Source organism: Osmerus eperlanus, chromosome 24 (genome assembly GCF_963692335.1).
Source record: "Osmerus eperlanus chromosome 24, fOsmEpe2.1, whole genome shotgun sequence".
Taxonomy (NCBI): Eukaryota; Metazoa; Chordata; class Actinopteri; order Osmeriformes; family Osmeridae; genus Osmerus; species Osmerus eperlanus.
Window position 1 is genome coordinate 5,745,334 of NC_085041.1, and position 24,026 is coordinate 5,769,359.

The window sequence follows — 24,026 nt, forward strand, 5'->3', positions numbered from 1 at the left end:
AGGGGACTAACCAAACACTGACCCCCCCCCTCCCAGCCTCCAGCCTCCCTCTGGGCCCCCAGCCCCTCCCCCAGTGTGTGTGTCTGGGTCCTCCATTAGTACGTGTGTATGGGTGGCTGGTCAGGGCAGCCTGAGATTTAGACTCCGGGGAGGAAGGGAGGGAGGGGAGGAGAGGAGAGAGGAAGGGGGGATGAAGAGGGTGGAGGGGGGAGGGAAGAGAACCCGGGAGTAGAGCGACGTCTCCCTCTCCCCCCTCCCTCCCCCTCTGTGATGTATGGCTGCCTTCCCACAATGCATTGTGTGATTTCTACAGTAGGTTGTCCTAGAGATGGTTGTCCTGGATGGTTGTCCCCTCTACTTCACAACCAGAGCTGCAGTCAGCATGCTGTATATCTGAGCTCAGAGACACTTTGATAGCACTGGAGCTTGTGTGAGCGAGTGTGTGTGTGTGTGTGTGTGTGTGTGTGTGTGTGTGTGTGTGTGTGTGTGTGTGTGTGTGTGTGTGTGTGTGTGTGTGTGTGTGTGTGTGTGTGTGTGTGTGTGTGTGTGAGAGAGCATCCACCCTGCTGATGAGCTTGTTGCCGTGGCAGCACAGTGATGGGATGTCCAGGTGCAGACTGCCCCACAGGGAGGAAGTCCCTGTTTACTCTGACCTGGTGACCTCTCCACTCCTCCCTCTCTCTATCTCTCTCTATCCCTCCCTCTATTCTTCTCTCCCCCTCTCTCAATCTACCTCAATCTACCCCTCTCTCTCTCTGTCTATTTACCTCCCTCCCTTTCTCTCTATCCTGCTCTCTCTATCTCTTCCCTCCACCTTCAATCATGTATAAACGTCTGGATAAAACGTAACTCTGGATAAGAGCGTCTGCTAAATGACTAAATGTAATGTCTGTGTGTTTAGACACAGTCTCAGGGCTGGTATTCTGAGTGCATGCTGTTCTCCAGGTCAGCCAGCAGGTGGAGCTGTCCCTGTGTGTGGAGCAGCCAGAGGGAGATGAGTCTGAGTCCATTCAGAACCACCTCTGAGGTGGGCTCCGTTCAGTCTGCAGCTCACTCCCTCCTGGTGGAACTTTTACCCCAATTAAAGGGCTTAAGAGAGGCAACTGGCTAATCAAAAGGCTAAGGAGTGTCTGTCCAATCAGAGGGCTGAGGAGTGCTGTCTGTCCAATCAGACGGCTTTTCAGTCCTGGTGCTGACCAGACTCCATGAATGAGCAGTGAGTCTTTGACTACGGTCTTCACTCCTTGTTTAACACCATCCTACCCCATGATGTAAGTCTCATGGCCGACACTGGGCAACAATAATCCTCAGAATCTATTCACGTCTGAATAACCTTCCAGCTCAACTCCTTACAAAGCATACTTACACGCATACACGGTCATACATATACACACTCTCAAATAGACATACACACTCTCATACAAGCACACGCACACACACCTACTCACTCTAATACAAACACATGGGGAATCGAACCGGCAACCTTCTGATTACTAGCCCGATTCCCTAACCGCTCAGCCACCTGACTCCCTACAGCATCATATAGACTTGTACACACACTCTCATACACACACGCACACACTCTCACACTCACTCTCACACACACACACACCCTCTTCACACAGCTGTGTGAGAGGTCCTCATTCAGACTCAGCAGCCTCTGTGAACCCAGACGGTTGCCATGTCAACATCTTCAGGAGGGAGCATGTGGAGGCGCCATGGCGATGCAAAAGATGCTGTAGAACAAAGCTGGGGTGACTGCTAGCCCTGCACCTGACCCCCCAAAAACATAAACATACATGACCATAAACATACATGACCATAAACATACATGAACACAAGCACGCACACCTACATGACCATCGCCATGGACACACACACGTCACGACTCCGCGGCAGCCGTGTCTCGTGACAGGCAGGGAGGTGGTTCAGGGTTGGAGGAACTAGAGGAATGCTCTGATCTCCCACCTGACAGCCACCAGCATGTGTTCGCACGCTTACATGCGTACGCTACTGAATGGGCTAACAGTGCACGTGTGGGTATGTGCATGCGTATGTTGCGCATGTTTTGAAGATTGCTAGTGTATGTAGGCGTGTGTGTGTGTTACTGTGTGTGTGTGTGTTTGTGTGTTTGGAAGCCTGGAGGAGAGCAGTTCTCCGGGAAGATGACAGATTAGGAGGTCTTGTGTTCTTGGATTACAGATGACAGATTATAGGCTCAGCAGATGCAGTTTCTCATACGACTCTTTGTGTTTGGGGGAAATTGTTTGAACCTCTTGCAGTGTTTAGCAGACTGCGTCCAGCCAGACCGGCGTGGCATGGTTGAGCTAATGAAGAGTGGTGTAATCTCTTCATGTTTGTGCTGAGCCTGGTGGAAGAGGATTGTTATTGATACTGGGGGCCAGAACCTTCACACCACTAACATCCTGCTGCACAACTGGCCTTATTGTACATACCCTACCTTCCAACCTACCTTTCTATTTACTTACCTACATGTCTCCATACCATTCCCTTACCTACCTGTCTCCATACCTACCCCCCTATCTACCTGTCTCCATACCTACCCCCCTATCTACCTGTCACCATACCTACCCCCCTATCTACCTGTCACCATACCTACCCTCCTATCTACCTGTCACCATACCTACCCCCCTATCTACCTGTCACCATACCTACCCCCCTATCTACCTGTCACCATACCTACCCCCCCTATCTACCTGTCACCATACCTACCCCCCTATCTACCTGTCACCATACCTACCCCCCTATCTACCTGTCACCATACCTACCCCCCTATCTACCTGTCACCATACCTACCCCCCTATCTACCTGTCACCATACCTACCCCCCTATCTACCTGTCTCCATACCTACCCCCCTATCTACCTGTCACCATACCTACCCCCCTATCTACCTGTCACCATACCTACCCCCCTATCTACCTGTCACCATACCTACCCCCCTATCTACCTGTCACCATACCTACCCCCCTATCTACCTGTCACCATACCTACCCCCCTATCTACCTGTCACCATACCTACCCCCCTACCTACCCACCTCCTTACCTATTTATCTACCTTTCTAATTACCTACCTACCTCTCCCCCTATTTACCCACCTACCCACCCACCGACATACCTTTCTACTGACCTACCCACCTGTGTCTACCTACCCATCCACCTACCTATCTACTCCCATACCTCTCTATCTAGGTGTAGTAGATGAGGCGGGGGGGGGGGGCTGTAGAGGGAGCTTCCTGTGCTCTGCTGCATTCCTCCAGGGATTAGATAGAAATTGATCAAAACTCAGATTATCCTCTCCATGAGAATAGCCCAGTGGTCATGTGACCAGAGGCTGGGTATTTATAGCTCCTGTGGACCTCTCGCACATTCCTGATATGGGGGAATGGGGGGGAAGCTTGTTGTGGAGACAGCCACTTACTCTAATTGGGTCTGGTCTGTAGTGGTCTGGCTTAGTCTGGCTCAGCCTGGCCTGGCCTAGGCTGGTCTGTAGTGGCCTGGCCTTGATTGGTCTGGTCTGGAAATGATCTTCCTGAACGTGTCACAGAGTGTGTGCTGTTAGCATGTGCTGTTGGTTTGTTCTGGTGGCGTGTGCTGCTAATGTTGCTGCTAGCGTGTTCTGGTAGCGATTGCTACAAGCATGTGCTGGTAGTGTGTGCTGTTAGCGTGTCCCGGTAGCCTGTGCTGGAAGTGTGCGCTTTTAGCATGTTCTGGTAGACGGTGCTGTTGGTGGTGACAGACTCATAAATGGTGTGTTGCAGCTCTGTGTTGCAAGCGTCACAACCTACGCATGCTCCCGGAACCTGGCGGAACACCATTTATCTCCAGCTCTCTCGCGCTCTCCCTCTCTCTCCCTCTCTCTCCCCCTCTCCCTCTCTCTCTCTCTATCTCTCTCTTTCTCCCTCCCTCCATCCCTCCCTCTCTTTCTCTTTCTCTCTCTCTCTCTCTCTCTCTCTCTCTCTCTCTCTCTCTCTCTCTCTCTCTCTCTCTCTCTCTCTCTCTCTCTCTCTGCTTGTTAATAATGCTCCTGAAACTCTCACTTCCTGCCTGTATGAGTGTGCTTATCCACTTAATGAAACTCATTACTCTAGCTCTCTCTCTTCCCTTCCCCTCCATTTGACCTACTCTTTCTCTCCATCTATCCTTCTCTCCTCTCTCTGTTACTCCTTCCCCTCTCACTCCCTCCTCTCACTTTGTCTCTCTCTCTCTCTCCCTCTTCCTCACATCTACACACAGCCTGCTTGTCTGGTAGCAGCAGAGTCAGCGAGAGCAGAGCTGAGGGCTCTTTGATGTTGCTCACCACAGCAAAGAGCCCTGACGTTAGAGAGCCACGCAGAAGAAGCTCGCCTCCTTCGCCAGTAACCATGGTGACCCGCGTACACGCCTTCTCGCTTCCATTCGCAGCAGTCATGAAAACAATCATCTCATTCGTGCAAACACACACAGATAACGGACCGCGTTTTGATTGCGCGTGTTCTACCTTAGCGGCGCTCAAAGCGCTTCACAAATGTTTGCCTGTCATTCCCCCACTCACACTCACACATACCGACGGCGGCGGAGCTGCCGTGCAAGGCGCCGGCCTGCCCGTCGGGAGCAACTTGGGGTTCAGAGTCTTGCTCAAGGATACTTCGGCACATGACCTGGGAGGAGTCGGGGATGGAACCGCCAATTTTGCGATTAACAGACGACCCTCTGTACCCCCTGAGCCACAGCCGCCCCACACAGCCAGGCACTGGTCCTGGTCCTGGTTCTGGTTCTGGTCCTGGTTCTGGGTTGGAGTGTAAACCTATAGGATATGATATAAGTCTAATTCCTGTCCAAGAACCTATCAAGTCATGTGAATGGTGAAAAGCTGTGCCACATGACTGATCCTCCAGAGCATCCAGGGAGTCTCTCTGACCTCTCTCCCCCCTCAGGGTGTGCTGGTCCTGGGGAGCTGACCATGGACGTGGCCCATGGCGTGGTGGAGAGGGTGTTCGACATCCTGAGAGGCCTGGCCCTCACCAGAGACCACCTTAAACAGCTACGCTCCCTCTACACGGCCAGCGACGGCATGCACCAGGTCAGCCTCGCTGTCACACACACACATACGCCCCCACACACACACACAAAGTGACACACACACAGTTACATGCACACAGTTCTTTTATGTTTTTGGACCCTCAGTCTCCAGACTTCAATGTTCTTTCTCCCAGACTGTCACAACACGAACCACCCACAGCCTTAACCCACGACAGCCGTGACCTCAGTCGACTTTAGTTGAGTAGTGTTAAAACACAATGATCCTGAGTTACGGTACATGTCACACAAGAATAAACTCTCAACACTTCTAATTCCATCTAGCCAGAAACAATTATTGTCCCTCTCTCTCTTTCTCGCTCTCTCTTTCTTCCTGTCTGTCTCCCTGTCTCTTTCTCTCTTTCTCCCTCTCCCTTTCTCCCTCTCTCTTTCTCCCTCTCTCTTTCTTCCTGTCTGTCTCCCTCTCTCTTTCTCCCTCTCTCTTTCTCCCTCTCTCTTTCTCTCTCTCTTTCTCTCTCTTTCTTTCTCTCTCTCTCTTGCTCCCTCTCTCTTTCTCCCTCCGTCTGTGTCCCCCTATCTATATTTCTTTTTCTCTCTCTCTTTCTCCCTGTCTGTCTCCCTCTCTCTCTTTATCTCTCTCCCTGTCTTTCTCTCACTCTGTAGGTGTGTGTGTGTGTGTGTGCGTGTGCGTGTGCGTGTGTGTGTGGCGGGTGGGCAGGCGATTTGGGTGGGAGCTGTGTGGCAGAAAAAGAGCGAGAGATTGAGAGATAATCCGTCATCAACAATCACAGTGGTACACTTCCAGGAACACAGCTCTGGAAGACTGCATGAGCTTATATCATTCATCACACACACACTCTCACACCCACAGACACACCTCTCAGCCTCTAAACCCTTCCAGCCTCCTAGCCTCTTCAACATTACAATTGCTCCCTCTTCATCCTCAATCCACAATACACCTCACTCTGCAGGCCGGCGGACTGCAGGCCTATTTCTGTCCTCGGTACGATCAGGTTAAGAGAGGTGTGTGTGTGTGTTTGCATATGTAGTGCTTCTAACTGAGCTGTTTATAGCTCTCATTGTTTAATTGTGCTGTAGAGATGCACCACACACACTCTTCCCTCACCTAACCAAAGTGTGTGTGTGTGTGTGTGTGTGTGTGTGTGTGTGTGGTGTGTGTGTGTGTGTGTGTGTGTGTGTGTGTGTGTCCAGGCATCCTACCGCCCCCTGCTGAGGCAGGTTCTGGAGCTGGTCCTACACCCTGACCGACCAGAGAGCCCCGACGTGGAGCACATGTCTGGGGGTCTGACTGACCTGCTGAAGACTGGCTTCAGTATGTTCATGAAGGTGAGACACACACATACACACCTTAACATATAGACACACATACAGGATATGCGCACACACCTATGCACACATACATACACACAGACACACACACACCTATACATGCACACTCACACACTGAGTCTGACCCATACACATCTGGGCTTGATTAAACCCAGAATTAGACTGCTTATGTAACGTGGCCCATTTCGGCTCCGAGAACAATATCGCTCTGTCCTTCCACTCTCCCTCTCTCCTCATCTCTCTCTGTTTGTCTGTCTCTGTCTCTCTCCCTCTCTCCTCATCTCTCTCTCTCCCTCTCTCATCATCTCTCTCTGTCTGTCTCTGTCTCTCTCTCCCTCTCTCCTCATCTCTCTCTCTCCCTCTCTCCTCATCTCTCTCTCTCCTCATCTCTCTCTCTCCCTCTCTCCTCATCTCTCTCTATCCCTCTCTCCTCATCTCTCTCTCTCCCTCTCTCCTGATCTCTCTCTCTCCCTCTCTCCTCATCTCTCTCTGTCTGTCTCTCTCTCTCTCCCTCTCTCCTCATCTCTCTCTCTCCCTCTCTCCTCCTCTCTCTCTCTCTCCCTCTCTCCTCATCTCTCTCTGTCTGTCTCTGTCTCTCTCCCTCTCTCATCATCCCTCTCTCTCTGTCTCTCTCTGTCCTCCACCCTTCCTCTCTCCTCTTTCCTTATCCCTCCTTCTCATTTTCTCTCGCCCTCACCCTCCCTTTTCTCCCTCCTCTCTCTCCCTCCATCTCCTTCTCTCTCTCCCTCTGTCTATCTCTCCCTCCCTCTCCCTCGCTCTCTCTCTCTCCGTATTAACTGGTGTACTCGGCTGTGTTCACGCTGCAAGCCTTAGTGCTCCGTTCAGATGACTTGACTCCTGAGGTCTGACACCTCACTGTCCCTCCTCTGCCTGCCTCCATCTGTCCTCCATGTTTACATTCAGCCAGTGGCTCCCGCCAGCGCAGGATTGTGGCCCATGTTGATCCATCGAGATGCAGAAGTCGCATGAATTCCCATTTCAGTTCCAATTGAGACCCAAAAAATCCGACCTGGATTCAATTTGAAGATCGTTTATGAAAGTGGCCCAAGTCGGATAGAAAAGATCAGATTCCATGTGATGTGTGTTGTTGAAGACAGGCCGTAGTCCGTTTGCGGGGAGCGGGCTGTGAACGCAGCCTTAGTGTAGCCCACTGGAACAACCCCACACACACACCACGTCTGTCTCTCTCTCTCACACACACACACACCGTCTGTCTCTCACACACACACACCACGTCTGTCTCTCACACACACACACACACACCACGTCTGTCTCTCTCTCACACACACACACACCACATCTGTCTCTCTCTCACACACACACACACCACGTCTGTCTCTCTCTCTCACACACACACACACCACGTCTGTCTCTCTCTCTCACACACACACACACAACGTCTGTCTCTCACACACACACACCACGTCTGTCTCTCTCTCACACACACACACACCACGTCTGTCTCTCTCTCTCACACACACACACCACGTCTGTCTCTCTCTCTCACACACACACACACAACGTCTGTCTCTCTCTCTCACACAGACACACACACAACGTCTGTCTCTCTCTCACACAGACACACACACAACGTCTGTCTCTCTCTCACACACACACACACACACACCACGTCTGTCTCTCTCTCACACACACACACACACACCACGTCTGTCTCTCTCTCTCACACACACACACACACAACGTCTGTCTCTCACACACCCACCACGTCTGTCTCTCTCTCTCTCACATAGACACACACACAACGTCTGTCTCTCTCTCACACAGACACACACACAACGTCTGTCTCTCTCTCACACACACACACACACCACGTCTGTCTCTCTCTCTCACACACACACACCACGTCTGTCTCTCTCTCACACACACACACACCACGTCTGTCTCTCTCTCACACACACACACACCACGTCTGTCTCTCTCACACACACACACACACCACGTCTGTCTCTCTCTCACACACACACACACACCACGTCTGTCTCTCTCTCTCTCTCACACACACACACACCACGTCTGTCTCTCTCTCACACACACACATACATCTTTCTCTCGCACACACACAGCACTACATCATACACACACAATCATATCCCACACAGATGGCACCGACAATCTCTCACACACAAGACATATGTAAACGATCTCTGTCACATCATGTCTCAAACACGTCTGAGCTACTGTCACTCACACACGCACACACTAGCACACGTGTGTTCGAGCCCCCTGACGTGTGCTCACAGCCACACACACATGCACACACCATGTCACACGCAATCACGCACACTTAATGTTACACACCTTCACAAACGTTCACACTCAAAGCCACGCGCACATTCACACTTACAGCCTCACACGCATATTCACACACACACACAAATGTACACACTAACACTCATGGGTTCGGGCGCCTTGACATGTATGCCCACACATAAACACACACTTTCACCTACGTGTTAACACCCGTGCACACAGGTGTTCAAACCGTCCGACATGTGTGCACGCAGCCACACACAAGCACCGTGTAGCACGGAGTAGCAATGTGAGGGGGACACATGTTGAGTTCAGCCCGCCACACAAAGCCCCGCCCCCCCGCCGGCCTCACGTGGCCTTAGTCCCGCCCCCCACCATTCTCATTTTGTCATTGGTATTCACCACCCCACCCCGGCCTATAACACGCACCGGTGGTGGTAGAACAACCAATCACACACAGCGGGGTCTCCAGCCTGACTCATACTCATGTTCAAATGCTTCTGTGCGCTTCTGTGTCGGTCTTAGCATGAGGTGTCTGTGTGTGTGTATGTGCGCGCGTATGTCTGTGTGTGTACTCATATCATGCTGTTCACCAGCTCAATGAGATGGAGAGAGGAGAAGGGTGGTGATAGAAGCGTGTTAGAGTGAGACACAGAGAGAGAGAGAGAGAGAGCGAGAGAGAGAGAGAGAGAGAGAGAGAGAGAGAGAGAGAGAGAGAGAGAGAGAGAGAGAGAGAGAGAGAGAGAGAGAGAGAGAGAGAGAGTATATATATATTACGTAATCAATCTTAAGGTTACGTTAAAGTTTTCCTGCTTTAGTCTTTCAACTGAATTTGCCATGTTTGGTTGTTATCGAATTATTTGGTAACATTAATAGTATACCGATGTCCATAGTAATGGGATGAATACTGTTTCTATGGCTCCACCGTTGCTTTGCCAATATGAACATATGTTTCTTAATGCTAATAAAGCCAATTGAATTGAAGAGAGAGAGAGAGAGAGAGAGAGAGAGAGAGAGAGAGAGAGAGAGACAGAGAGAGACAGAGAGAGAGACAGAGACAGAGACAGAGACAGAGTTGCAGAAGATTTGCAGGGGGATGGAGCGAGGCAGGGAGGGATGGAGGGAGGGAGAAGGAGGCCTGTCACCAGGCTGGATACAGATGGATGTTGTGTTATCAGAACCAGAGTGAGTTCAGTTTGCATCTAAAATACTTATTTTGTACTAAAATTATGTTTTTTCTCTCCTGCCTCTCCCCCCTCCCTCCTGCCTTCCCCCCAGGTGAGCCGGCCACACCCCAGTGACCACGCCTTGCTCCTTCTCTTCCTGGTGGGCGGAGTCACACCTTCAGAGCTCCGCCTTGTCCGGGAAGTAGTCGCCGCCCACAAGCCGGGCACACAGGTGAGGGGGGAGGGGGGGGGGGGTTGGAGGGTAGACAGAGGAGAAGGGTGTAGGGGAGGTGTAGGAGGGGAGAGAGAGGAGAGGGCCATAAGAGAAGTGTTGGAGGGCTGCAGGAGGGGTGACCGGCTGCTCATAGGAGCGTGTCAGCTTCTGTGTCTGCCGTTTTAGCTGGAGCACTCAACCTCTTACAAACACCTACAAACAAACACTGCTGTCATGTGAGCTGTTATCCTTTTGACGGAACAGTGACCCAGATACAATCTATTTGCTTATTGTTATTGCTACTGAATATTGACCCAGTTTCTAGAAGGAGTCTGATTGCTCAGCCTCTCTTCTGTCTCTGAGGGCTACTTTCTCGACAACATGAATAGAATTTACTGGCAGTTACACACTGCTTTGAATGTGTGTGTTATGAATGTGTGTTTTGAATATGGTTATGGATTTATTCAATGGGTTAAAGGTTCCTTTGCATGTGGATTGTGTGGGTGGTTGTACAATGGTGTTCAGCAGTGTGTCATCTAACCGTGTCACACCCCTGCCACCCTCCTGTCCACCCTCTCCCTTCTCTCCCCCTCCTCGCCCCTCCTCCTCCTCCCCCGCTCCCTCTCCCTCCTCAGGTCCTGGTTCTGTCCACCAGACTGCTAAGACCTTCTGACATCACAGAGCTGCTCTTCACCACCCAGAGACTGGTGCCTCACATCGGAGTCTGAGACACACACGCACATACAAATACACAGACACACACAAATATACAGACACAAACAGACACACACACTAAGATACTCACACACACAAACACACCAATACACAAACACGGGTGACCAGACCTTTTCTCATTCCTGCTCAATTCCTGCTCTCAGCTCCCGTTTGTTCAGATTCTTGAACATTCTGGATGTTTCCTGAGAACATCTTGTCTCCTGCCTGAGTGGTGGTGATGTTGAATAAACACTTCAACCAAAGCACTGATTTGTGAGTGTTTGTGTGAGTGTTGTGTGAGTGTGCGTGAATAATGTGAGTGTGATGTGTGAGTGTCTGTTAATCAATGTGGATCTTTTGTTGCCGTGACAGCAGGGACCCAACAGCCTCATTACCAAGCAAGATGAGAGGAGACAGACAGACAGGTTGGGAAGAGGAGACAGACAGACAGGTTGGGAAGAGGAGACAGACAAGCAGACAGGTGGGGGAGAGGAGACAGACAGACAGACAGGTAGGGGAGACGAGACAGACAGACAGGTAGGGGAGAGGAGACAGACAGACAGACAGGTAGGGGAGAGGAGACAGACAGACAGGTAGGGGAGAGGAGACAGACAGGTAGGGGAGAGGAGACAGACAGGTAGGGGAGAGGAGACAGACAGGTAGGGGAGAGGAGACAAACAGTCAGGTAGGGGAGAGGAGACAGACAGACAGGTAGGGGAGAGGAGACAAAGAGGAGAGATACCTCATCAGGTTTCTTCCCATTTTTCTGTGAGATTTGGGTGTTTTTCCTGGTCTTCCCTGAGGGTTTAGGTTAGTTACAGTTGCTGATCTACAGGCCTCTATGAAGCCCTCTGTGACATTTCTTGCACATAAATCATTTGACTTTTGAACCAGACTGCTTTAACAGGGTGTGTAGGTTCTGGCAGCAGTTCAGTTTATAACCTTGCTTTTACTTTGCGCTGTGCCTGGTAAATACAGACCGTTCCTTGCCTCTGACCACAAAATACTGTCAGAAATACACCCTGCTGATGCCTGCTTTTCTACTCTACTTTCTACTTACATTTATGCATTTTAACAGACGCTTTTATCCACAGCGACTTCTACTTGCACTATTTGCATGTCAATTGGGCTCAAAGCTTTTGCTAAATGAAGAAATTGAATTTATAAGATGTTATACTGCTGTTATGTCAACATTGTGGCGTATTAGAGAATGGTGTTGGTGTTTGGGATTAAAAACAGTCCAGCAGTCAATTGTGAAATCCCATTAAAATGGTTTTTATTTTGCAAGCAAAACACAAATAACAGTGAACAAATATGCTACTATGTTATCCCCCTCTTCTCATAGTTTGCTACCATGGCGATGGTTCTGGATGTACAGGACACCGTGTTCCATCGCTCTACTGTCCAACTCCAGTCCAGCCTTCTGCCCAGGTGTTTGTCTGCCAGTCCGACCTCTGCACATCACCATGATGCCAACAGGGTCTGTGTGTATCTGCATGTGCAGATTAGGATTAGGAGAGTGTGCATGTGTGCGTGTCTCACATCAACACAGCACCCAGTACTGTGTCTGACCTAGCACTAACTCACCCAGCAGCTAACACTAATGTGTCCTTCAGAGCTGCTGTTGCTAGGGTACCAGTACCAAGGCTCAGAACGGGTGCTTGTTTTGTGTGCCTGGGCTGCCCTCCTCTCTGGGCTGCTCCAGTGTTTGTGGGGGCTCGCGGGAGAGAGGGGGCTCGGGGGGCAGACCCCCGCCTCCCAGACAGGCGTCTGCCCCCTCCCCGAACGCAGCTCAACGCAGGTCGGAGGTCAAAGTTCACCCCTCTCCCCACACACACACACATTTCTGAGGAGCTCAGCACTGGCCCCGCCCAGAACGGGCAGGGGCCTCAAATAACGGGAACAGACTTCTCATCTGCCCCTTCTCCTCTTCCTTTCTCTCTTCTCGAAGACGTCAGAGACGCTAAAGTGATACCATGCCCCTTGCCTGGGGCAGTGGGGGGGCAGGGCCTCACACCGAAGTGGCGGTGCGCACCTTGGCGGAGAGCGCCTGCTTGAAGCGCCTCTTCAGGTCCTGCATGTTGGGGGACTTGGGTCTGGGGAAGAGGGGGGGGGAGCGCCGTTTCTCTGGCGCCGGGGTCCCTGGAGGCCCCGTGGGGCTGGGGGGAGGACGCTTGACCAGCTGGCTGCACAGCAGGTGGAAGGCGCTATGCACCTGGCTGTAGTCCTCGCTGGCCGACACCTCGTAGCTGACACAGCCCAGCCCCGCGGCCAGCAGGGGGCCCTGTTGAGCCTCCACGCTCCGCAGGTGCAGCAGGTCCATCTTATTGGCCAGCACAATGACGGGCGGCCCGTCGGGCCCGCCAACGCGAGCCACCTGCTGGTGCAGCGGACCAATCAGATCGAAGCTGTGCCGGTCCGTCACAGAGTAGACCAGGACCACGGCATCTGCCCATTGGATGGAGCATGTCACATGATCTGGGAGGCTGAGGCTGTTGCTGGTCACCTGAGGGAGGGAGGGGGGGACAGAGATGGAAACCAGGGTTACCACGGTTACAACCCTCTTGCTTATGACACCACTCAGACACAACCAAGAATTATAATCATCATCATCATCATCAACATTATTATCACCCATCACAGGAATAGAGAAGATTGCCATAGATAGACAAACTCTACTATCTCAGTTTATTATCTCAAGACAGTCCTAGTTTGCCCTGTCATCACTCAACTAGTCTGGTCTAGTCTGGCGTTGCGACTGCTGTAGTTTCCTTGGCAGTCAGACAATCAAGAGTTACTACAGTTACTATAGTTACTGCTCCCGCTCTGGGGAGTGGGGGTGGTGGAGGAGTCAGGGGTATCATTTACCGACTTCAGACTTGACTCGCTCCAAATGGGAAATTAGGCGGCTAGACTGAGTGACTGCACAGTCTGTGGACCGCTGCCAAGAGACGGAGAGGCTGCGCTTGGTTCACCGGCCAAAACGCATTCACATCCCCGCGGTAACTATATGCCAGGACTCTCGGACCCATTTACACGCAACCCCGACCGTAAATCCTCAGTTGCAACAATAAAAACCAGACTTCCAGACCAGAGTCTCTTCAAACTCCAATTATTTCTCAGGCGCAGAAGCAGTGAAAGTCCAATGACGATGTCTGTGTCTGAATAGGCTTTAGCAGAAGGAGACGTATTTAAAACTCACATCAACACCCGGAGTGTCTTGGACCTGGATAGCCACTTGCTGCCCGTCCACCTGAACCTCTCTGGAGTAGAGATTACCTGTTGACACAACAGCAGAAGACGGTGGTTAACAATCTGCGAGTTGAAATGGCAAGTCTAGAATCAAATCCGTTCAGTTTAAAGTTTCACACTCACCAGCATTTCGCTCGTAATCCCCAATGAAACGCTTTGTCAGGAATCTCACAACCAGAGCTGAAATAGAACAGAGAAGATGTTGGTTCAATTGAATCTCCAAAACATTTGACATTTTATTAATTTAGCAAACGCTTTTTATAGAAGGCGACTTCAATCAAGGATTGCATGAAATTTGCCCAGCAGCAAACCAAGGATCCAAAGTGCATAGTTCTAACTGTAATTAGAACTCGCAGATCGTAAATACCTCGTTATAAATGTGCATAAAATTACCTGTTTTCCCAACTCCACTGCCTCCAATCACGGCTATTTTCATGACGCGAGTTGATGGAAACTCCTGTGCCGCGCACTCCGCGATGGTCGACATGTTCTGGATCAGACGCATTTTTGCCAAATACTTTTTAATAAGTTTTTGGATGACAAATAACATCCGAAGGATGATTTCGGGATGAGCAAAATCCAACACAGGACTTTAAAATCAGGCGTAAACTGTAGTGCGTAGACTATGAAAAATATTCCCATGAAATGCCTCGAAAATATAGTAGGTCTGTAGATGTTAGGATACAGATGAATAAAAGTAATTCCGTTCCGGTTTGCTTCTTTCTCTCCGCTACTGTTTGAATGTTGATAACGAAGATGCTCATGGCTTTTATAGCTCCTCAGTGCTGCTCGGAGCTGATTGGCTAGTGCCCGCAGCATGCTCGCGCAGCTCTCTTCCCTTTCACGTGGATTTGCCGGCCAAACACCGGAGGCTCTACCGGTGGGCTGCTACGGATGCACGGATGCACATCCATTCTTCACCAGGAACGTAGCAGGTCTTGTGGCAGGTATTCGGGTATTGTGCCGGTAGATTATTGATCAAAATGAGAGGGAGAGAGGCGCGAGCGCCTGTTGAATGCCCCCCAGGGTCTGGGATGGAGAGGTCTGCATGCCCAGACATGCTGCCACATGTGCAGCCAGGGGCATCGCTAGACCCTTTTTACTGGGGCACGTGCCCCAGTATATTTCCGCTGTGCCACAGAATAGATTTTAGAGAAAAGTTTTAACAATTTACTTTATTAGTCAGTGCATTCATTTAGATTGATAATACTGGAAAAGGAAACGCAGTATCCTAATCAAGGCTGGTAAAATCATCGCAGTTTAACCGAAAACACAAACTGGTGCGTGACCGCGGCACTCCATGTCTGGCTCTTCTGTGCTCGCTCTAAGAGCATCTGCAAAGCGCACACACAAGTCCAGGAGTCGGCACGCAGGTCAGAATTGAGGCCGGCTAAGAAAACACGGCGAAACTAAAGAACGTTTCTAAATGACAGGCCAGCTGATCATCTTATTTCGACTCAAACACGGTAACCACATGAGTCTAATGTATGATATCACACAGGGCTCTCGTATTTCACACTCTCACGCAACACCTTGTATTTCTCACACATTTCCACCATTTCTCACGCTGAGAAGTGAGGGATAACTTGTCCCGCTATATACAATGAAGCCCCCCCCAGTAGAACCTTTATGTCTGGCAACACACCTGTGTCCAGCCCTCTGCACAGGGGGTCTGCCCCACTCCATGATCACCATGCTAACAGGGTGTGTGTGAGCAAGCGTGTCTGTGTGTGCCTTCTCTGTGTTAATGATTCATTATGGTTAATAGATTCACCTTCTGCTGTTTACTCTATTCCCTGTCCCACTTAGTAATGTATCCCTCTATCTCCCTCTCCCTATCCTCTCCTTTCTCCATCTCGCTCTCTCTCCCTCCTTCCATCTCTCTCCCCCTCTCCCTACCTCTCCCCTCCTCTCTACCTCTCTCCGTCTTCATGTCTCCCCCTGTCTCCCCCTCCCCCCATCTCTCAGCAGTCTTCCTGTCTGCAGAGGTATGCAAGCAGACAGGCTATGTGATTACTCTCTCTGGTATGTATGATTGATAAGCGCCGTGATGACAGACGGGTGTGTGCTGAAATATGAAATTAATACCTAGGATTCGTTAGCAGACAGGTCGCTGCTAGCAGCCTCAGCTCCAGCCTCAAAGCCAGCCCTAGATCCATCCCCAGCCTCAGCCCCAGTCCCCAATTTAACACTGTTTCTCTACTTGTCCGCATATGAAAGCTTGTGAGGTCAGGAAGTAACAGAGATGTGTGTTCTTCGACCCTGCATGCAGAGAAACTGAGGTGTGACACGTGACCGCCCCCCCCCCATACAGACATACACACACACACACACACACACAGAACGCTGAGGTGAACACTTAGTGAGAGGTGTGTATGTTCACAGTGTGTTCAGAATTGCAGGAATCAGAGGTGTGTGTGCTGACAGCGATGAGAGGTGTGTGTGTGTGTTGAGAGCAGGACAAGGAGACAGGAGGGGGGAGGAGAGGAGGAGAGAGGAGTACAGAAAGGAGGAGGGAGGAGTACAGAAAGGAGGGGGGAGGAGAGAGGAGTACAGAAAGGAGGGGGGAGGAGAGGAGGAGATAGGAAGACAGAAAGGAGGGGGAGGAGAGGAGGAGAGAGGAGTACAGAAAGGAGGGGGGAGGAGAGGAGGAGAGAGGAGTACAGAAAGGAGGGGATAGGAGAGGAGGAGAGAGGAGTACAGAAAGGAGGGGGGAGGAGAGGAGGAGAGAGGAACACAGAAAGGAGGGGGGAGGAGAGGAGGAGAGAGGAACACAGAAAGGAGGGGGGAGGAGAGGAGGAGAGAGGAGTACAGAAAGGAGGGGGGAGGAGAGGAGGAGAGAGGAGTACAGAAAGGAGGGGTTAGGAGAGGAGGAGAGAGGAACACAGAAAGGAGGGGGGGGGAGAGAGGAGTACAGAAAGGAGGGGGGAGGAGAGGAGGAGAGAGGAACACAGAAAAGGAGGGGGGAGGAGAGAGGAACACAGAAAGGAGGGGGGAGGAGAGGAACACAGAAAGGAGGGGGGAGGAGAGGAGAGAGAAACACAGAAAGGGAGAGGGGGGAAGAAAGCAGAGGAGGGGAGAGGGAGGGGGAGACTCGCACAGGCTTGACAATAGATGGCTAATGGGGGCAGAATGGGAGTAAATACTGTCGAGTACGGGGGGGTATGGAGGGAGTATTTATTGTGTGTTTGCGGAAGTAATTGAGGTATGATAGAAATGGCAGGTTCTGGAAGTTGTGGGGGGAAATGAGAGGAGGGGCGGAGAGGAGGACTAACGTCCAGAGATCCACACTCTCCACACAGCACCAGGGCGCTCAGGTGTCTAGTCTGGACAGACCCCCATCCTTCTAGCCGTGTCACACTTGACTCTGCCTGTAGGGTCCCAACGCACACACACTCACACACACACACTCACACACACACACTCACACACACTCACACATACTCACACACACACACACTCACACACTGAATGGGCTTTGGCAAATGTTTTGTTTTTGTTTGTAACAGATGTAAAAGAAGCGAGAAGGGAAACAGTGAAAAGAATAGAAGCATTCAGGGATGTGTTTAGGTTTATCGACTCTGTGTTTACATCTCCAGGTGCGTTAGCATTTCCAGGGACTGATGGGAAATCTTCAGAGCTCTTATCCAGGGAAGAATCCGGACAAAGGAAAAGAGGTTTCTTCTTATTGAAATGTCAACATTCCCTTGGGTTGGCTCATTTGCATATCTCTGCATTTCAAAAGGGGTGTGAGTGTGTGCGCGTGCATGTGTGCGTGTGCCTGCATGTGTATGTGTGTATGTATGTGTGCGTGTGTGTGGCCGGGGTACACCACTGGGTGTCGTCCCCCCCCCCCCCTCTAGAATGCCCCCCAGGGCTAAAGCAAACTGAAGCCATCACTGGTCCCGGAGCAATATATTCCTGTATAGTATATTTATAAAAACAATAATTTCAAAGTGATAACTTAAAACCTGGAATGCTCGTGATGATGAGAGGTGACCTAATAAACACTCATCAAGCGAAATGGTGTCAAATGAACACTTGTGTCGTAAATGTGCTGCACTGCATCCAAGATGCTCCTGTTACTGGGGATATCAGAATCCAAATCAACATTTGTTTTTATTGCCATGTAAGTTTAAACAAACACAGAATTTACTGTGGCAGGAAGGTGCATACAATAAACATATATGGATCTTAATTTTTTTTTAAAGTAGAAAATGTTGGATGATATGTCGATGCTCCGAGAGCAGGACAAATGAAAGACTAGACCGTGTGGTATATGTCAATCCTAATTTGCAGATCAAACCTAAAATACCAAGCCTTATTAAGATGATGAGATATGAATAAAGTAAAGAGACCAGGGAGGAGAGACCAGCTATACGACAGTGTAACACCAGACACAGAGGAGAAGACACCGGAAAGAGAGAAGAGACCTGTGTGGGCTGTGGAGATTCCTGCTTCTCATCTCTGTTTACTGGAGAATAAACTTCAGGTCTTTTATGAGTTTCATTCACTCGCATACACTGTTAACACACACTCTGTAAACACACAATGTTGTGTAGGCACCTACGCATGCACACAAACCTTGTTGAGATCTTCTTCCACCCACAGCTGTTTGTGTGATTCAGAAAACAAAGAGAGATTAGTGTGTGAGTGTGTGTATGTGTGACTCAGACACAGGTGAGAGTGTGTGTGTATAATCAAGGTCACCCTTTGACGACTGCGAGACGTGGGAGCCCTCTGCTTTGTCGGAAGTGGAGGAGGAGAGGAAAGCTACAAGAATTATATTTATATGATAAATATTCTAACTGAATATACACAAACACACACATAAACACATGTTCGCACACCCACTCTGAACCCATTTGCGATGTCACCCTAAACTCCAGTGCTCCCGTCTGTGAACGTGGGGTTCTGGCGTTGCCATGGCAGCAGTGTTGTCCCTCCAGGTGAGTCAGAGAGAGTGAGAAATAGCTAGGTGATGGAGACAAAGGCAGCATGAACTCCAATCTTCGCCTGGTTGGAAGATGAACGATGAGAAATATTTGCGAATATTTTGGATCCGTAGCAGTCCACTATGTGAGAGAAGACTGTAACCTGGCTGTCTGACTACAAGGCAGCCCTCCCCCCTTACACACATAACCACACGCACACTGGAGCATGGAGATTGTTTGGAGCATTAACCTCTGTCCATCCCTCCCTCCTTCCATCCTCTCTGAACCCCAGCAGGTATTTTAAGGGAGCAGTCATCCTCTGCTGATACCACAGGAAGACCAGAGGCACCACAGTACCCACTTAAGCTTTATTAGATGACCTCAAGACTTGTTTGATTGATTTAACCGTGTCAGGTGAGTCAGCCAGATTGGCTTGTTGGATTCCACAAGCATGGACCCAGTAACCACAGCCTTACACCACACCACTGTTATAGCCAGTAACCATACCTTACACCACACCACTGTTATAGCCAGTAACCATACCTTGCACCACGCCACTGTTATAGCCAGTAACCATACCTTGCACCACGCCACTGTTATAGCCAGTAACCATACCTTACACCACACCACTGTTATAGCCAGTAACCATACCTTGCACCACACCACTGTTATAGCCAGTAACCATACCTTGCACCACACCACTGTTATAGCCAGTAACCATACCTTACACCACACCACTGTTATAGCCAGTAACCATACCTTGCACCACACCACTGTTATAGCCAGTAACCATACCTTGCACCACACCACTGTTATAGCCAGTAACCATACCTTGCACCACACCACTGTTATAGCCAGTAACCATACCTTACACCACACCACTGTTATAGCCAGTAAGCCTAAAGCTTCTTGTGCTGGAGAAGCATTCATACGTGCACAAAACATTACTTGTGACTGGATTAGAAGCTGTCTGAATGCAAAACTTCCCTCTAATCTTCAGTCAGCTGTCAACCAAAGGGAAAGTTTCTGAGAACATTCTGTACACAACTCAGAGACGACTGTGTGTGTGTGTGTTCTCATGTCATGTGAGACAAGCCAAAGTAAACACAGTTATAGATGGGAACTTGTCAATCAGCTTACCATATAAACCCTGCTGCATTCCAGCTCTCAGGTCAACAACTATCCCTGAAAAGCTCATTTAACTTTAATCACCCCCCCACCACCCCCCCAAGCCTTAACCCCCCACCCCAAACCCCCTCCCTCCCAAACCTCCCCCTCAAAACACCCACGCTGCTGTTTCTCTCCGTCTAAATTCTTTCTTTCCTTTTCTGCCATCCTCTCTTGAAGTCTGTTGTTCACAGTGACCTGTTCTTTCCCCTCCTCTTTGTGTGCATGTAAATGCTGCAGAGATCGTTATCAGCAGACTGCGAGCTGGGGCCCACAAAGCAGGAGAGGATGACAGACCTGGGAAGGCTGACCCCCTGCTGGGCCCAGAGAGAAAGACCCCACCTCTCCATCCCTCTCTCCTCACCTCCCTCCCCCCTCCTCACTTTTCTCCCATCCTCCCTCCCTCCTCACGTCAACCCCCCCCCCCCCCCCCACCTCATCTCCCTTCCCCTCCCGCTACGTTATTGCCGTCTAATTGGTATTTAGGGGGCATGCTAAAACACACACACACCTCAGAAGAGGGGGCTGGGCTGTGTCCTGGGGCATGACTTAGGGAGATTTTCTTTCTCAGTCGGTCTTCAAAGTGGACCGGAGGAAGATCATATCTTTGTCACAGTAGCTTTCTAATCACCAGGTTTGGGTCTGTGCCTCGGTCCATCTCTCCCTCTCTCTTTTTCTCTGTGTTTTATCTCTGTCCCTCTTTCCTTATTTCTCTGTTTCTGCTGGCCTTCTCTCCCTCTCTCTCCCTTTCTCCTCTCTCCTTCCCTCTCTCTCCCTCTCTCTCGCTCTCTCCTCCCTCCCTCCCTCCCTCTCCCTCTCTCTCCCTCTCCCTCTCCCTCTCTCTCTCTCTCTCTCTCTCTATCAATCTCAGTTTTCTCTCTCTCTCTTTGTATGCATATCTATTCTGTATATTTATTGTGTTTTACCTCTATTTGTGTTCTATTGACGTGTTTGCTATATTTATGTGTAACGACATATTAGTTATACTGCTGACAATAGGCAATTCTTGTTAGTAGTACATATAGTATAGTAAAGGTAAGAGTTTGAGAATTTTCCTTCCGATGAAAACTTCAAATCCCGAACACCCCTGTTCCACTCCAACTCAGGCGACTGGCAGCTACTGCGCCAAGGACTAAACGCCGTGGCTTATCAGTGGTCCGATGGGTCTGTCAATAAAATAATGGCGTACTCTACCAATCCCCTCTGCTTGTGCATTGAAGTAGGCGGGCCTCCGTGTTTCCATAGCTAGTGTGTGGTTGTAATCCGTTGCTATCAACCTGACACAACTTTGTTTACTATTCATTCATGCATTTCGCTAGCATAGCATTTTTCACAGCACAATATTATAGATGTCCGCGACAATGACGTCATCCTGACTTTTCATGTTAGCGATTTAAATTGTTGCTTGAGGCTGAATGCCTTTTGCTGTGTGTGTCGTCTGGTCGGGGCATCGCTTCCCTTTAATGCGTTTGGGTTGCAGTGGCCTCTGGACAGCGGCTGTGTGAATTAAAATAGATTCACATCTTTTCTAACATTGCGCTGCTCCGAAATCATGTTTAATTTTATAAAGATGCCGGTGAGGGGGACCCTGTAACATAAATGACTGTCAGAAATATCGCCTCCATCTGTAATATGGTAAGTACTGAGCTAGCTATTTGGCTGTCGATTGACGAGTCAATGTCAAACACCTTGTGTGATGGACATGGTCGGTGACTCGCTCTCACAGTCGATATCAACCCGGCACGGCGACTTACATCTCCTAGCGACACAGTCTCATTCCTGGGGAGGGTGGGATGCGAGAAAAAGGGGGTGGGCGGCCAAGAGTGTTAAGGGAGCTATGTGTGGAAGCTAAGTAGGTTATAGTACAAGCTTGGGCCTCTAGCAGGCTAGTAGCTGTCCATGACCCAACACAGCTATGCTCACAGTCTCAAATGATGCTCTCTCTGTACAAGCGGGCGTCAGTCCGGGATGACAGGTGCCGCCTCGGTCCAGGGGCACTTTAGTCCTGAATTAACATATCCGGTTGTGGCGAAGAACATGGCTCTGTCGCGTTAGAACCGGGCTATTATGAGTTGAAGGGGTGCATTGCATTTACATCAAATGGAAAACAAGGCTTGCCTTGAAATGCTCTCCACCCGCATACGTTTCTTCCTTTTTACCCCAGCATTAGGTATGTATAGGTTTAACAGGTCTGAAAACCGAATAGTCCATGTAGGGGGTGCTTTTCCAGGAGGGGGTGCCTCTGGGGGCATAACACCGGTCTAGCACGAGAGTGAGGGTGTTTGTTTAGGGCAACTTTCAAGTCGTTTTTTACTTTGTCGTTAGTGACGGAATAGGATGCATCTGCTTACGCTGATAGTCATACGTTTGATTGTGTCTGTGTGTGTATATTTGTGTGCATACCTTTGTGTGAATCTGTACCTGTGTGTGTGTGTGTGTGTGTGACCGTGCGACTGCATACATGTGTGAGTAGGCTACAGTTGAAAAGGCAGCCCAACAAAGAAGATACTCACTTCCGCTTTATTGAGAGAAAATGTTTAAGAATCTTGCGTTCCCTCAACAAAGCCCTGGAATGATCCAGGAGAGGAGCTGGAAGTCTGAGGGCTCTGCAGAGGACCATGCTGTGACGTCCATTACAGCACGTTAAACGCTCCTCAATGCCTTCAGTGACACATACCCTCAGAGAGGAGAGATCTGATCTGATTCATGCTACTCACAATGAATGAGCTGGCTTGTCTGGCCGGGGAATTGGAGACTTTGGGAAATACACCAGTTACTGGAATGTGGTGACATTTCTGTTTGACGGTGTGTTCGTTTACCCGAAGCGACGTACAGAAAAGTGTGTGTCGAAAGTACAGCAGGAAATCCAAGATCACCTGTCCTTGTCAGGGCTGCACTAAATAAGATCTAGATCTTTCTCCTCTCTGGCTCCAACAGTCCTGTCACTCATACTGCACGATTGTCCATTTAACCTTTATTTTAGCGGTAACCAATATCTCTCCTTCCTCCCTCTCCTCCTCTCTTCTCTCTCGCTCCTCCTCAGGGCACCAATGCCTCTGCTCTGGAGAAAGACATTGGTCCGGAGCAGTTCCCAATCAACGAACACTACTTTGGATTGGTCAACGTAAGTGTCCGTCATCTCTGTTACCCTGTAGGACCACCAGGGTGGCTGTAGGGGTCAGAGGTCAGAGCTCCGTCACTTCCTTCCTGACCTCCAGCCATGTTGCCTGGCTACATGTGTACTGCATGCAGCCATGATCTCTCATTTTAAGTTTTGTATATTCTCTCTTTCTCGGTCTGTCTCCTCTCCTTTCTTCTCCCTCCTCTCCTCCTCTCCTCCTCCTCCTCCCTCTCCTCACCCCCTCTCCTCCTCCCTCTCCTCCTCCCCCCCCTCTTCCTCACCCAGTTTGGGAACACATGTTACTGTAACTCCGTGCTCCAGGCTCTGTATTTCTGCCGGCCGTTCCGGGAGAACGTTCTCTGGGCTACCGGGCCCAGCAGAAGAGGAAGGAGACCCTGCTCACCTGCCTGCCGACCTGTTCCACAGCATCACCACCCAGAGAAGAAGGTGGGGGTCATACCCCCCAAGAAGTTCATCTCCAGACTACGCAAGGAGAACGGTGAGGGGGGAGGGGGGGGGGGGGGTTGGGGTGAAGGAGGGGTTGCAGGGCAGAGGGGTAACAGGGTGGAGGCATCGTGGGGAAGGGGGGGGGGGTGGAGGAGGCAGGGCAGGTGTGCTGTGGTCAGTGATAAAGGTCATGCAGAGCTTGAATAGAGGCAGATTGTTCTCTGATGTTAGACTACAGGAAGCTCTTTATGTGGACCAACAATGAACATCTCTGTTAGACTGCTTCACTCAACTGCCTCCTCTCTCTCTCTCTCTCTCTCTCTCTCTCTCT

At 50.2% G+C, this 24,026-nt stretch overlaps 3 protein-coding genes and 1 long non-coding RNA gene across 4 annotated transcripts in view; 3 read left to right on the plus strand and 1 right to left on the minus strand.

Moving 5' to 3' along the window:
* Window positions 1–4,793: 4,793 nt before the first annotated feature.
* Window positions 4,794–11,037, plus strand: LOC134011332 (sec1 family domain-containing protein 2-like). The gene is made up of 4 exons (XM_062450928.1): window positions 4,794–5,081; window positions 6,251–6,385; window positions 9,959–10,078; window positions 10,696–11,037. Exons 1-4 carry the CDS (start codon window positions 4,881–4,883, stop codon window positions 10,786–10,788), a joined length of 549 nt encoding a protein of 182 aa, XP_062306912.1. The 5' UTR covers window positions 4,794–4,880; the 3' UTR covers window positions 10,789–11,037.
* A 990-nt stretch (window positions 11,038–12,027) lies between these two features.
* rasl11b (RAS-like, family 11, member B) lies at window positions 12,028–14,923 on the minus strand. Its single transcript, XM_062450927.1, has 4 exons — window positions 14,420–14,923; window positions 14,150–14,206; window positions 13,977–14,053; window positions 12,028–13,280 (listed from the first exon to the last, which is right to left on the minus strand). The coding sequence occupies exons 1-4, from the start codon at window positions 14,574–14,576 to the stop codon at window positions 12,786–12,788; spliced, it is 786 nt and encodes a 261-aa protein (XP_062306911.1). The 5' UTR covers window positions 14,577–14,923; the 3' UTR covers window positions 12,028–12,785.
* A 2,707-nt stretch (window positions 14,924–17,630) lies between these two features.
* On the plus strand, window positions 17,631–19,375 carry LOC134011378 (uncharacterized). The gene is made up of 3 exons (XR_009928415.1): window positions 17,631–17,703; window positions 18,326–18,975; window positions 19,253–19,375. It is a non-coding gene; the product is annotated as an uncharacterized LOC134011378 (long non-coding RNA).
* A 1,961-nt stretch (window positions 19,376–21,336) lies between these two features.
* Window positions 21,337–24,026, plus strand: part of usp46 (ubiquitin specific peptidase 46) — a 5,778-nt gene continuing 3,088 nt past the window's right edge. Inside the window, 6 exon segments of the mRNA XM_062450552.1 lie at window positions 21,337–21,762; window positions 23,171–23,251; window positions 23,534–23,605; window positions 23,608–23,653; window positions 23,656–23,685; window positions 23,688–23,879. Coding sequence (XP_062306536.1) covers window positions 21,727–21,762; window positions 23,171–23,251; window positions 23,534–23,605; window positions 23,608–23,653; window positions 23,656–23,685; window positions 23,688–23,879 — 457 coding nt within the window. The 5' untranslated portion in view covers window positions 21,337–21,726.